The sequence below is a fragment of the Gavialis gangeticus genome, unplaced genomic scaffold (genome assembly GCF_001723915.1).
Source record: "Gavialis gangeticus isolate Ggan-Ray unplaced genomic scaffold, GavGan_comp1, whole genome shotgun sequence".
Lineage (NCBI taxonomy): Eukaryota > Metazoa > Chordata > Crocodylia > Gavialidae > Gavialis > Gavialis gangeticus.
This window is the reverse complement of record NW_017728994.1, coordinates 46,238,754-46,251,873: the sequence shown is the minus strand read 5'-3', so window position 1 is coordinate 46,251,873 and position 13,120 is coordinate 46,238,754. Positions and strand designations below refer to the sequence as shown.

The following is a 13,120-nucleotide window of genomic DNA, read 5'->3' as shown; positions in this document are numbered from 1 at the left end:
ACAGTTAGGGCGGCTAGGAGCTGGAACCAACTTCCAAGGGAAGTGGTGCTGGCCCCTACCCTGGGGGTCTTTAAGAAGAGGCTGGATGCCTACCTGGCTGGACTCATTTGAGTCCCATTTTTGTTTTGGGAGTTTTTTTTTGTTCTCCCGCCCTGGCGGGGGGTCGGGCTAGAAGATCTACTAGGTCCCTTCCGACCCTAAATCTATGAAACTATGAAACTATGAGAAGGGGGCAACCAGCACAGCCCAGGGTCCTGGGACACAGCACGGACATTGATGCGCCTGGAGCATCCCCCACCAGTGCCCGTCCACCGTCTCCTTGAACCCTCCAGAGTTGGGAGTCCCCCCACTGCCCTGACGTCTCTCCCTGTATTCCTGATTCCCATTTATGGCATTTCCTTGCAGCCCGTGGGTGCAAACACCAAATCCACCAGGACTAAGAACACATCTCTTCGGGGCCACGCTAGAAGCACCCCAGCGCCCAGGAGTGCCCAAGCCTCATGGTGCCATGCAGGCCTCTCGCTGGACACATGGCCGCACCCAGCTGGTATCAGGCCCAGGCTCATCAGTGTCGCGTGGTGTGGACACACCTGCCTCCCACCAGCCTGAGCTCCCGGCCATGGCCCTGTTGCCCGCACTGACCCCTCGGTGAATCTCATCCCAAAGGAGGCACCGGGTACTGGGACACAACCTGCTCCCAGGTCAGCCATGTGCTGACCCTCCTCCAAGGCTTTATTGATGGAGGCCTGACTCAGAAGTGATGCTGGGCTGATAGGTCTACAAGGCCCTGAGCCCGCCTTGGCGAGCGTTGGTGTGTCCTTCACTGTCTTCCAGTGCTCAACTTCCTCGAAATCACCACCCAGGGTGAAGGGAACAGCTCGCCCTGGGCTTTGGAAACCACAGGATGCATCGTGTCTAGACCCGCAGCTGTACAAACACTTGGCTACTGCAGTGGGGATGGATGGAGTGGAAAACACATCATCTCACAACACGGAGCCACAACCCAGCCTCTCCCAAACACAGAACTTTCCTGGGTGGGGGGAGGCCAGGTCATATCCGCTCTGCCTTTTCCACGTCGTTATGGACCAGTTTCCCATGTGCACCTGGGTCCATTCCCACGTCATTGCTCAACTTCCTTCCCTCTGATGCACTCGAGACAGCATCTCTCCAATGCAGGATCTTGTTTTGATATTACATCCTATAGATGCCAAGGGAAGATGAGATCGAACGGTCACAAACTCCGCACGACTGATTCAGGCTGGACATAAGGAAGAACTCCTTCACTGTCCGAGCCCCCAAGGTTTGGAGTAGCCTGCCGCCGGAGGTGGTTCAAGCACCTACTCTGAACGCCTTCAAGACAATTTGGATGCTTATCTTAATTGGATCCTATGACCCCTGATGACTGACTGCCCTTGGGGCGGGGGGCTGGACTCGATGATCCTTCAGGGTCCTTTCCAGCCCTAATGTCTACGAATCTATAAAATCTATGAATAGCTGATACACCTGATATAGCAGCTCTCTGATATGGCCTTCACATATTTCTCCTGGCAGCCTTTTGCTCCCTTAATCCGTTCTCTATAATTACAGTCATAGAAAATGCAGGGTGGAGAGGACCTCAGAGGAGGTCACATCTAGCTCCAAGCAGGACCAGCCCCAACTACATCATCCCAGCCAGGGCTTGGTCTACCCGGGTCTGCTAAACCTCCAAGGATGGAGACTGCACCACCTCTCTGGGTGACCTGTTCCAGTTGCTTCACTACCCTCCTCGTCAGAAAGTTCTTCCTCATATCCAACCTCAACTTCCCTTCCTGCAGCCTGAGCCCATTGCTCCTTGCCCTGCATCTGCCCCCACTGAGACCAGCCCAGCTCCATCCTCTTTGCAGCCACCAGTCCCTAGCATTCACATTCTGCTCCGTACCATCAACCTCCCTTTGCTTCCCTCCATGCATCTAGGATTTTTATAGCTGCTTTTATCCCCTCGAGGAAGGGCACCGGATACCAGCAGTGCTCCCAACCACACAGCCAGGCCTGTAAAAGATATCTCCAAAATCTCACCTCTTGCCATTTCCCCTCAACCAGGCTGGGTTTTGGACCTGTGCAAACTTTTGTCTCAGTTAGGAAGGGTTAAGGGAACTGTGAACCCAACGGGACATATCATAATGCCCCTTCATACAGCAGTGGGGGATCCGCACCTTGAACCCGGTGCCCCGTTCTGGTCCCTGCTTCTCCAAGAGGATCTAGGAGAGCTGGAGAAGGTGCAGAGAAGGGCGATGGGTGCTATGGAGGGGTGAGGAGAGACTCACGGGGCCTGGCCTGGTCCGCTTAAACGAGACACTGGAGGGGGGACAAGCAGGGTTTACAAAATGCCCAATGGAGAAGAGAAAGTCCCCCAGGATTATTGTCTCTCACCAGACCAGAACTGGGGTCACCGCATGACACGAGTGGGCCGGCAGTTCAAAACAAACACCAGGATGTTGTTCCCCCCAGTTTGGGATCAGAGGGGGAGCTCGTGGCCCCAGACGCGATAGGAGCCGAGAGCTCAGCCAGATTCATACGGGGTCAGACACGTGCTTCAAGGAAAGGGGCATGGGTTGTTATTGAGCCCCCGCGGGAGTGCGGGGCACGGCCTTGGCATCAGACCTGTTTGGACCTTAAAGGCTGCAAGGCCGAGAGGAGCAGGGGGAAAAACCCAGCTCGGACCCAGGTCACTCCCTTCAGCTCCGCTCTGCCCCATGCAACACTGGCGCCCGGGCAGGCAGAGCTGGGTCTGACCCCGCACAGGGCAGCTCTGATGTTCTTACACCAAGTCTCTAAAGCAGCTGCAAACACTCACGTGCATGGTGGTATTTAAACTCCTTTGCTTCCCCGTCGTTTCAGAGGCTCTGCTCCTCATCCAACCCGTGGCACAGATACTCGCAGCCAGCAGCTCTTAGCACAACCTATTGAACCCGGGTTGCATTCAGTGGCCCGAGGCTGGACATACACCAAGTGCGACAGCCCTGCCCCCAGGAGCTCATTGTGTCCCTAATGCCTGGGGGAGGCAGCGACCCAGGGGAGACAGTCCCCCAGGTGAGCCCCCAGGACCTGCCCAGCTTGAGATCCCCATGCTGGGCCCTGCCATGGGCTGGGAGGTGGCGGGGTTGGGCCCTGTGGGTGCCCCAAGCTCATCTGCAGGCTCCGTGGGGCTGAGTCCCATCCCCTAGGTGCAGGCCTGGGGATGCCACAGTGACCGCCCTGCTCTCTCCCACATACCCACGGCTGCCCCTGGCTCACGTGGGGCTGGCGGCAAGAAGGACAGGGCTGTTGCCCACTCCTGGGCCCTGGACAGGGGCAGCTGGAGACGGACCGGCGCTGGCACCATCAATAGCGAGAGGCTAATGAATTGGACGGGAGCCACGGGGCCGTGTTTTGCACCCGGCAAAGTTCCAAGGACTTCCACCCTCGTCGCCCTAATTGGCCTCATAAATTCGAGGAAAGAGAGAAATCAGCAAAGCCGTGGGGGGTAGGGGGGTGGCCTTATTTAATGTTATTGCACAGATCCATCTTCCCCCCCCAGCTTCTCCTAATCATGATAAATTCATATTCATTTCCCTGCCTGCTCAGCGGGGGGAGAGTTTGGGGTGGGCAGAGCCGCTCTCACAGACCCCAGCCCTGCCAGCAAATACTTCTCCTGATGAGGGAGGCCAAGACTGGGGCACAGCTGGGGGCACCCCCTCCCCTGGGGCAGGCCAGGTAGGGCTGTGGGTCAGAAGTGAGGGGTACCGGCAGGGCTGAGGGACTGCCCCAGCAGAGCCCCCCTGCACCCCCCTCAGATCCATCCTGGGCTGCGCTGACATTTGCTTTGCTTTTAATTTTCAGGCCCATCAGGCTCCCAGCCGGGGGCGCTTCCACCCCGCCCAACCCTCCCCAGGAGCCCAGAGCTGCCGCATTAGCTGTGATGCCCCCATTGCTCACCCTGCGCCACGCGCCACCCCCAGTGCAGCTCATGGGCTCCCTGGTGCCCCTCACTCCCAGCCCACAGCCCCACTCCACTGAGGACTGAGCACCAGCCCAGCCCAGCCTGGAGAGTGTCTGGCCCCCACCCCTTGCCTGGGGCTGCTGGATTGGCGATGGGCAACCCCCTCCCCCAGCCAGGCACAGGGTAACTCCAAGCCAGAGGCCTGGCAGGGCAGGCCTGTGGTCAAACTGAGGCGTCAGCTACGGACACCCCTGCCCCGCTCCACCCACAGCCCCAAGCTCTCACCACGGGGCCAGTGGGCTGAGGATCTCCCAGTGGATAGGAACAGCCACAAGTCACTGGTGGCTGCGGGTGGAGGAACGGGTCTGGTCTCCAGTCACCACCATCTCCAGCACTGCCGGGAGGAGGCGGTGGGGGAGAAAAGAGTTGATGAACAAGATGACCAGGCAGGGGAGGGACCAAGGTGCTGGATGGCTACAGCCCAGGGGACCCACGCAAGGGCAGGCCAAGCCCACGGGGGTGTCACCAGGCAGGATTCACGGACGCTGGGGAGGGTCCAACGGGGGTGGGTTTATTGCACTCCCAGGGGCACTGGGGCAGAGAAGGGCCCATTGGGGACCATCCATGAGCAGCAGGTGCTGGGCCCCAGCTCAGAGACAGCAGCAGTGCCGGGGGCCTGAGGCAGCACAACAGGGTGAGGGCTCCAGCACCCAGGGAGGGCTCTTGAAAGTCCCCAGGCATATCCGATCCCCTCCTGAGAGAAGACAGGGAGTCCCCAGGGCCTGGGGGAGGAAGGGGATATAACCCTCGCCCAGGGGGTTGGGCTATTCAGCTACAAGAAGTACATGCCCCCTCCCCAGCTGACGTGGGGTTGGGCTTACACAGCAGTGCTGCCCTGGCAGAGGTACCAGAGGTACCCTCTGGCCACTGCAAGGGACAATGGGCACAGCCACCAGTGGAGCCCACAGACACACATCCCCAATGCACCAAGCTACATTCAAACCCCATGGGGAGAGACATTCCTCTCCCAGCACCGGTGCCAGCAGGGACTCCCCAGCAGGCCTGGCCCAAGCCCTGAAGAGAGGCCAGACACTCTTTCCACCAGCCCAAGGTGGATGCAGCTTCCTGGAAAGCCTCTCTCAGCACTAGGGCAGTCCCATCCCTGCCTCGCTCATGGCTCCAGCAGCAAGGAGGACTCCCCGAGCTGTGAGCCCACCCTGTTCCACTGCCAGGTGTGGGCAGGGCTCCACCCCCAACACCGCTGGGGGCAAGGCCAGGATGGGGACCCCACTCCCTGCCCCGTGCACATGGGGGATTGACCCTGCACCCCACGGAGCAGCAGTGGGGGACACCGAATTCACAGCTGTCACCAGTCTCGCTCAGACGGCTCACGGTAGGGCAGCCCCAGCACGGCAAAGACATCCCTTTCAGTGGGGGTAGGCAGGGCGAAGCCAGGTGCCACCTTGGCACCCCTGGGGCCGCGGACCACAGCCGTGCTGAGCGCGTGCTCTGACAGGCTCATGCCCTTGGTCTTGGCCAGTGCACGCATGGAGCGGTTAAAGTGGGCCGAGCCGGTGAAGTAGAGAAGGGCACAGCCAAACTCGGCATAGGGCACCACGATGATGTCCAGGCGCCGGTAGTGCCGACCTGGCCCGGGCAGCCGACACACGCCCAGGTATTTCTTCTGACCACCGCTGTCCTCCTGCCTCACCAGGTCGTCAGTGAGGAAGCCTGTGGGGGGAGTGGGGTTAGCAAAGGGCTTCAGCAGCCTCCACAGAGCTGCCAGCTGCCCTGGCACCATGAGCTGCGGGGTCACATCCACCACTGAGGCAGAATCTGCCCCGTCCAAACCAGCCCAGATAAACACTGTGTGCAACCTTGGAGCCACACAACAGCCCCAGGCATCACCCACATGAAATCAGGGGGGCCACAGCCACCAACGTCCTGCTGCTGCGGGGTGGGGGGGATATATATCATGGGCACTGCAGAGGGCCCAGGCCCAGGCCATGCCCCCACTGCAGAGGAAGGCAAAACTCCCCAATTCAAACCAGTCTGAGCAGGGGGGAAATCCCTTCCTGCCCCAGGGCAGCGTGGGGCTGAGCCTGAGGACAAGACCCTCCAGCCAGGAGGGTACAGCCCAGCCCCACCCCCAGCACCCATTGCCTCTGGGGGAGGCTTAAAAGCCCCTGGCAGGTGCCCGGAGCATCCCAATGCACCAGGCCATGACCAGAGGCACCAACAGTCACATACACGTCACAGACATGACAGCAGCAACCACAGGGTCTGACAATACCACCCCCAGAATCCCCTGCCAACAGGGAAAAGCTCCCAGCTGTATCCTTAAGCCAAACCACAGGACACACGGCACCCACCAACCCTAGGGGGGTGGCTCCTGCTCTCTTTCCTCAAGGCAGGGGGCGGGTTTATCTCTGGCCACAGCCAGGAGCCAAGTGCCCTCCCAGCGTGGGTGCTCACATACCACTGCGCCAGAGGCTGTTGAGCAGCTTGGCGAAGATGCCACGATGAGAGCGCCCATCGGGGTGGGTCACCAGAACATCCACGTCCCCACAGCTGGGCTTGCCGCGGCGATAGGAGCCACAGGCCACGCACACCAGTCCAGGATCCAGGGCCTGGGCCACCTCCCGCACCTGCAGTGAGAGAGAGACACACACAAGAAGAGTAAGGAGCTGGGATCTGTGGTGGGGCACCAGAGCCCAGGCTCCAAGCATGTGGTCAGCACCCTGAGCAGGCACTAGGCCAGAGCAGCACCCAGCAGAACAGCTCTCCCTGGGCTGGCAGGACCAGGCACCGGGGGCATCACCGAGCACAGAGGCAGGGAAGGTGAACCATGTCCCACAACCCAGCTGCCTCTGAGGTGAAGCCCACGCTGCCTGACAACTCAAACACCCAGCTGAGGGAGGCCAGTACAGAAACTGGCGTGGGTGCCTGGCGGTACCATGTCAGCCATGCCAAAGTCACGTGCCAGCTCTTCTGATCAAGGCAAGCCCAGGCTCAGGGGCTGGGGGCACCCGTTCCGAGCCCACAGCTCAGGGGCATGTGTGCGTCAATCTCAGCAGTTCCCTTTCAGTCTTTGGGATCACCCTTCATGAGACAGGGATAAACCCACATTCCCTGTGGCTGAGGGACTGCGTAATGCTGGCCACTGCATCCACAGTGACAGGAGAGTGGGGGGACAGCAATGAGACCCTCCAGGGGGCCTTACCGTCTGCTCTATCTCAGCTGCCTCTGCACGAGGCATGCGCTCCAGGAAGTCCTCGTAGTGCTTCAAGCCGATGGCCTGCTGACTGGTGAGGGAGGCCTTGGTGCGGATCTCATCCAGCGTGCGGAAGCCCTGGCGGAGAGCATGGGGCGGCACTGAGAGGCCTCACTCCTGGATGCCCCAAGACGGGGATGGTAATGAACCCAATGGGCAATGTCCCCATCCAGGCAGGGGCTGGGCAACTCACAGACGGAAGCTCCATCCCCACACAGCCCAGGCACCATCTCCGCTCAGCTCACAGCACATCGATGCCTGAGCAGATGGACCCCTCTAACTCCAGGGTCTCCTGGGCAGCCGAGAGGCTCCCCCAGGCCGCAGCCTGGCTCTGGGCATTACTGACTGGGACTTTGAAGGCAGTACATGAGATCCCAGCAGCCCTGTCCTGCACACACAGATGATACCAAGGGCAGGGGTTTCCCATGGCTGCCCCAGGGAACCTGCAATCCCCAGCCTCTCCAATACAACCCCCCCCAGGGGCTGCTCCACACCACAGCCAGCAGACACACATTCTTCGTTGGGCACCAGAGGATCTGGGTCACGCCAGACACGGCCTGTTTCAAACGCTCACCCCACAAGCTCCCCTGCTAAAGCCAGGCCCCAGGGCTGGTCTGACCCAGCGCAGCAGCTCTTATGGTCTCCTAGTTCGCAGCATGCCCCAAAAGGGTGACCGTTGTGGTCTCCGGCAGGGCAGGAGGGGACTTTCCATATCCCAGGCCCCTTCCTGAGACCTGGTTCCTGCTTACACAACTGCAGGGAACTGCTTGGGGACTGGCTCATCTCTGCCAGAGCAGGGCATCCCAGGGAACAGAGGCAACTCACATCCAGGCTTCAAGCCATGCAGGCTTCAAAGGTCAGAGCCAAACCTTCCCCCTCCTGCCCCCCCAGGATCTGGCTGCACTCTGACTCCCTGCAGCTCCAAAGCTGCCCAGGGACACAGCCACCCAGGAGAGGTGACTGGCAGCAGTGGAGGAACACAGGCCGGTAAGATGTTTCCAAGAAAAAGCCAGGATTCAATAGCCCGGACAGGGCTGAGAGATCCTCAGCAGGGAGGGGTTGATTACCTGCTGGTACCACATCTGGGCAGTCTTGATACCTGCGCCCCAGATGTTGGAGAAGACCTCCAGCACAGGCACGCTCTCGCTGATGTGGTCCAGCTTCCGCAGGTGCCCGCTGGCCAGGATCTCCTGGATCTTCTCTGCCATCCGCTTCCCGATGCCAGGGATCTTGCAGGCTTCCTGGGCCAGAGTACAGAGGGATCAGCTGGCTGCAGGGGCTCTGGGACAGGAAAGCCCAGAGGTCTGGTCACAGTGGGCCAGGTGAACGAGGAGCAACTAACGGCACAGCCCTATGACACCAGTCTGAAACCACCGACAGCTGGGAACTTAGCAGTTGCCCCAGCAAACTGGGCTGTTGCTTCTTGTCTTGGAGGATGGCCAAGGGTCCAAGCCTGTAACCCACTCCCACAGTAGGAGCTGCTGCCTGCGGGGGCCTGATCCCAGCTCTCCCAGCAGGGCCCTGTCCCAGCCCAGCCTGCTCGCAGAGGCTGGAACTGCGGGTTACCTCGTAGGACGTGATCGGCTTGTGGTAGCTCTTGAGGGCATTGATGGCTTTGGCATAGCCCAGGGCCCTCCACTTATCTCCCTGGATGCTGTAGGCTTTCGCCAGCACCTCCAGCTTCTCTGTGATGCACTGGTTGTGATTCTCCTTCCTGGTGTGGGAGGACTGAGCACAGACCCACCTGCCGACAGGTGGGGAGGTTGCTGCAGAGCCTTCAGATGGAGTTGGGGGGCAATGCCCCAAAATCAGTGCCTCCAGGTCAGCTGGGGTGACACTGGGCTCCTCCATGTCGCTTCCCTCATCCTCAGAGACTCTCTGGGGGGGCATGGACAGAAAAAGCAGCAGTGAAACAGCAACGCCCTCCCTCATGGCATCTCCTTGGAGCATGAGGGCATTGCTGGACTCCACTGTGTGCAATAAAGCTCTAACTGATGGGCTACAGAGAGATGTCACAGTTATTCCGGGATAAACCATTTTATCCCAGGGCAAAGTGCAAAGATTCAGATGTCCACATCTATTGTCCTGGGATATAGTGTAAAAAAGGTTCATGGGGTCAGAAATGCTAAAACTTTATCCTGGGATATTGTAAAGTGCATCTGTACAGTTATCCCAGGATTGTATCATTGCTGCTTTTCGGCTATTGAGTCAATGTATTAAGCTGCTCGCTGAACCCTGATTGTGCACACACCAATCCCAGGATATCTTTCTTCCAGGACAAACACAGACACACCTTATCCAGGGATAAAGGTGTGTCTGTCATCAGAGGCCTGCAGCTTTCTGAACAGTTCACCTGTCACTGGGAAACTTATCTCTTACCCAGGAAACTATTTTAGGATTTATCCTGAGACAATGGACATAGGCAGCTGCATGACTGGATTTTGTCCTGAGATAAAAGTTTATCCTGGGATAAATGTGGTGTCTGTTTGCAATCTAAGAGAGGCAAAATAACAGCAGGTTCTGCCTGTAATGAAGCAAGATAACACAGCTGGAGGGAGGTATCCAACACACACACATACTCAGAGATGTTCAATGACAGGGAAAACCCTGGGAAGAAAAGCAGGGACTAGCAAGCAACACCTAGGGTCAGGCTGAGGTATTTTGTGGCAGCAAAAATGGCCCCTGTGATGGGGGCCAACGAGGGCAGACAACGCTGAGAAGCAGCTCTCGCTCTTTCTGAGGGTCTGGGGTGATGCCTCAAGCCTAAGCCGCCAACCCCCAGAGCAGATTCAGAGAAGGGAACGGCCAGTAAATATCGCCCTGCCATGAAGCTGCTCTAAGCAGGTGCCCTGGAGCTGCACAAGCATGGAGCTCGTCTCAGGGAGGGGCCTGGGATATGGAAAGGAGCCTCCTCTGGCATGCAGGGAAACCCCAGCACTGAAGCAGATTAGTCTTGGCCGGGCCAAAGGGCAGGACTTCTCCGCACATGGGCGGGGATGTCAGGGGGTTTCTCCACTGGGTGGACAGGTAGGACATCCATGGGCTAGACCTGCTGACATCAGGGAAACCCTAGTCTCCCCCCGGCCCAGGGCTGCATTGGAAGCTGTGCCCTCAGGCCCGTGGTACATTGCTGGCTGCACAGCCCACCCCACAGGTCCCGTGGGTGAACACTGACCTGTGCTGGAGGTCCTGTCTCCTCTGCTAGCAGCTGCCCTGAGGCGTCCACCTGTGCTTCAGCCTCTGGCCCCAGGGCCTCATTTGGTGCCTGGGGCTGGACATCCCCATTGCCCAGGGGAGACTTCTGGCAGGTCTGCCTCTCCGGTGCATCCAGGGACCTGCCACCAACCACATGGAGCTGAGCAGAGCTGGGCATGTGAGGACTGGGCAAGAGGAGACCCAAAGCTTGACCACTGGCTGCCCTGTCCCCGACCCCCCACCCCACCCCACCCCACCCTGGATCTTCCTGCCCTGCTGTACGGACACACCTCCCTCCTGGGTTCTCCCCCACCTCTGCTCCACTGTAATAGTGAGGCAGTGGAACAGATGTCCAGGGAAGGTGGGGACACTCCATCACTGGAGGTGTTCAAGGAGAGGCTGGGCAGCCACTTGTGGGGAATGATCTAGGCACAGCAATGCCTGTGCTCTGCTGTGGGGGGGTCCCAGGCTTCTGGGCTGCACTGGTTGTCTCCCCCTCCCCCAGTTCTGCTCCATGTGTCAGAGGTGCTAAGTGCTGCTGCAGCCCAGGCTGGGGATGGGGCTGGGCTGTGCCAATGCTCCTGCTGGCACCAACCCCTGGCTGGAGGGTCTTGCCCCTGCACTCAGGCTCAGCCTGACTCTGCACTGGGGCAGGAAGGGATTTCCTTCCCATTCAGACTGGTGCAAACTGGGGAGGGTTTGCCTTCCTCTGTAGCGGGGGCACGGCCAAGGCTGGGACTCTCTGCAGAGCCCTTGACCCCCCTGGCAGCAGCAGGACGTTGGCAGCTGCGGCCCCCCTGCTTTTCCGGGGCAGGGGCAATGTCTGGGGGCTATGTCAGGGTGACTGTGTTATGCTGCTCAGAGGTCAGACTCAGGGTTTGTTTGGGCTGGTTTGGACAGGGCTGGTCCTACCTCAGGCAGGGGCTGGAGTATCTGGAACCCCCACAGGTCCCATCCAGCCCCACAGCTCTGGGATTCCATGTTTCTAAGCCTCACCCCAGGACAAGCCACTTCTGCTGTCTACACAGACACGTAGCCATCTCCAAAAGGGAGCGACCTCGAGGGGCTGTGAGGTTTCATTAGATCTCTGGGTGAAGGGCACTACTAATCCATCCACTCAGCCTGGGGAACCAGCCAGGGGTCACGTACCTGTCCGGGACCAAGACGTCGTACCCAGCAGTACTCAGCAGCTTCCGCTCGGAAATGCACGTGCTCAGCCAGGCGGCTGTCACCAGCCGTACGCTGGGGGGCAGTGCAGCCAGTCGCAGGAGCCGCAGTGCCCGGCCTCCATCCATGCCTTCGTTCACAATGATGTGTGTCACCTCTGGCGAGGGCTGGCTGCAGACACGGCCCCCATGCTGCACGATGTGCTTGTGGAAGATTTCAGCCCTGGCCCGGCCCATGCCCGCTGGCAGCACATAGGCAATGACAGACGCCAGCCAAACTGCAGAGAGGATTGAGTTTGACACCCTGCCTCAATCCTCCAAGGCAGCAGTGTCAAATTCTCCCAGCTGAATCTCAAAATTGTTGTGGGCCGGATCCACCTGCAGCAACAGCCGCGGGAACTGACAGCCAACATTCGTTCCCCACTGCTGCCCTCAATGGGGAACCACAGCCTGGATTTTGGCAATGGGCCTGCCCTTGTTCTGCCCTGGAAGACTTGGCCCTCCTAGGGCAGGATCCCGCTGTGGGCCACACACTTCATACTCTGCTCTAGGGGTGCAGACGTTACTGGCACCTGCAGCATAGGCTGTGACACCACCATGATCACACCTGAGCCATCGTGTGTCACGCCCAGTGACACAGGGCAGGAAAACCACTGCAGCCTTGCATCAGTTTCCTTCAGGGGCCCAGTCAAGGGATCCCAGTCGTGTGTGTAGCTGCAGGGACTGGGCAGCAGTGATACCCCAGCCACTGCCAGGCTGCAGCTCCTTGCCCCTTCACACCAACTGCAAGGCAGGAGGCAGGACAGAGCCCCCAACTCACCCTCAGGGCCCCCCGCCTCCGGCTCCTTCTCGATCTTTGGGGGGACCTGCTCCGCCCCATCCCATGCCTTCTTCCTCTTGGGAAAGGCTTTTACAATGCCGGTGGGCAACATGGGCTGAGGGATACCCTGTGCCCCGGGCACACACTGCAAGGCAACAAAACATGAGAGAAAGAAGAATCACTTCACTGAACAGAGCCCAGGTATGACCGCTGCCCCTCGGCTTTGGTTTCCCCACAACTGTTCAGCTTGGACGGAAACCTCCAGCCCCGAGGGGCAAGTTCAGCAACATCACAAGCATCTTCCCACTGGTCTCACCAGTGCCAACTGCTCCCAGAGTGCGGCGAGAGCCTGGCTGCAGCTGTCGCCTCCCGCTCCCAGCGCGAGGCCAGCGAAGGCCCCGCGGGAGCCAAAGGGACATGCTGCTCGGCCAGGGGAGCCACATCCCACCCTCCCCAGAGGTTTTCCCCAACGACGCCTTCACATGCCCCCACGCGGGGCCCATGAGCACCCTGCGCTGGGACGCCAGGAAAGGCGGCTCGGGACGATTCGGGGGCAGCGGGGACAGGCTCATCGTGGAGCCTCACCCCAAGCCAAGGGCACAGGCCACTGCCGGCTGCCCCTGAACGAGCCCCGTGGACGCGGCAGCCCCATGAATCTTGGGGGAGCAAGAGGCCCCTAAAACAAGAGGCGGGAGGGGGGGGGCAAG

The 13,120-nt window shown here is 59.7% G+C and overlaps 1 protein-coding gene across 2 annotated transcripts; it reads right to left on the bottom strand.

Moving 5' to 3' along the window:
* Nucleotides 1–4,509: 4,509 nt before the first annotated feature.
* Nucleotides 4,510–12,583, bottom strand: POLL (DNA polymerase lambda). Of its 2 annotated transcripts, none has more exons than XM_019502716.1 (8): nt 12,414–12,583; nt 11,577–11,871; nt 10,408–10,612; nt 8,799–9,110; nt 8,300–8,473; nt 7,182–7,310; nt 6,438–6,606; nt 4,510–5,689 (listed from the first exon to the last, which is right to left on the bottom strand). In XM_019502716.1, the coding sequence occupies exons 1-8, from the start codon at nt 12,523–12,525 to the stop codon at nt 5,325–5,327; spliced, it is 1,761 nt and encodes a 586-aa protein (XP_019358261.1). In that variant the 5' UTR covers nt 12,526–12,583; the 3' UTR covers nt 4,510–5,324. The 2 variants fall into 2 exon arrangements, with proteins under 2 accessions (XP_019358261.1, XP_019358262.1); XM_019502717.1 differs by having other exon boundaries at nt 10,408–10,567.
* Between the last annotated feature and the right edge of the window lie 537 nt (nt 12,584–13,120).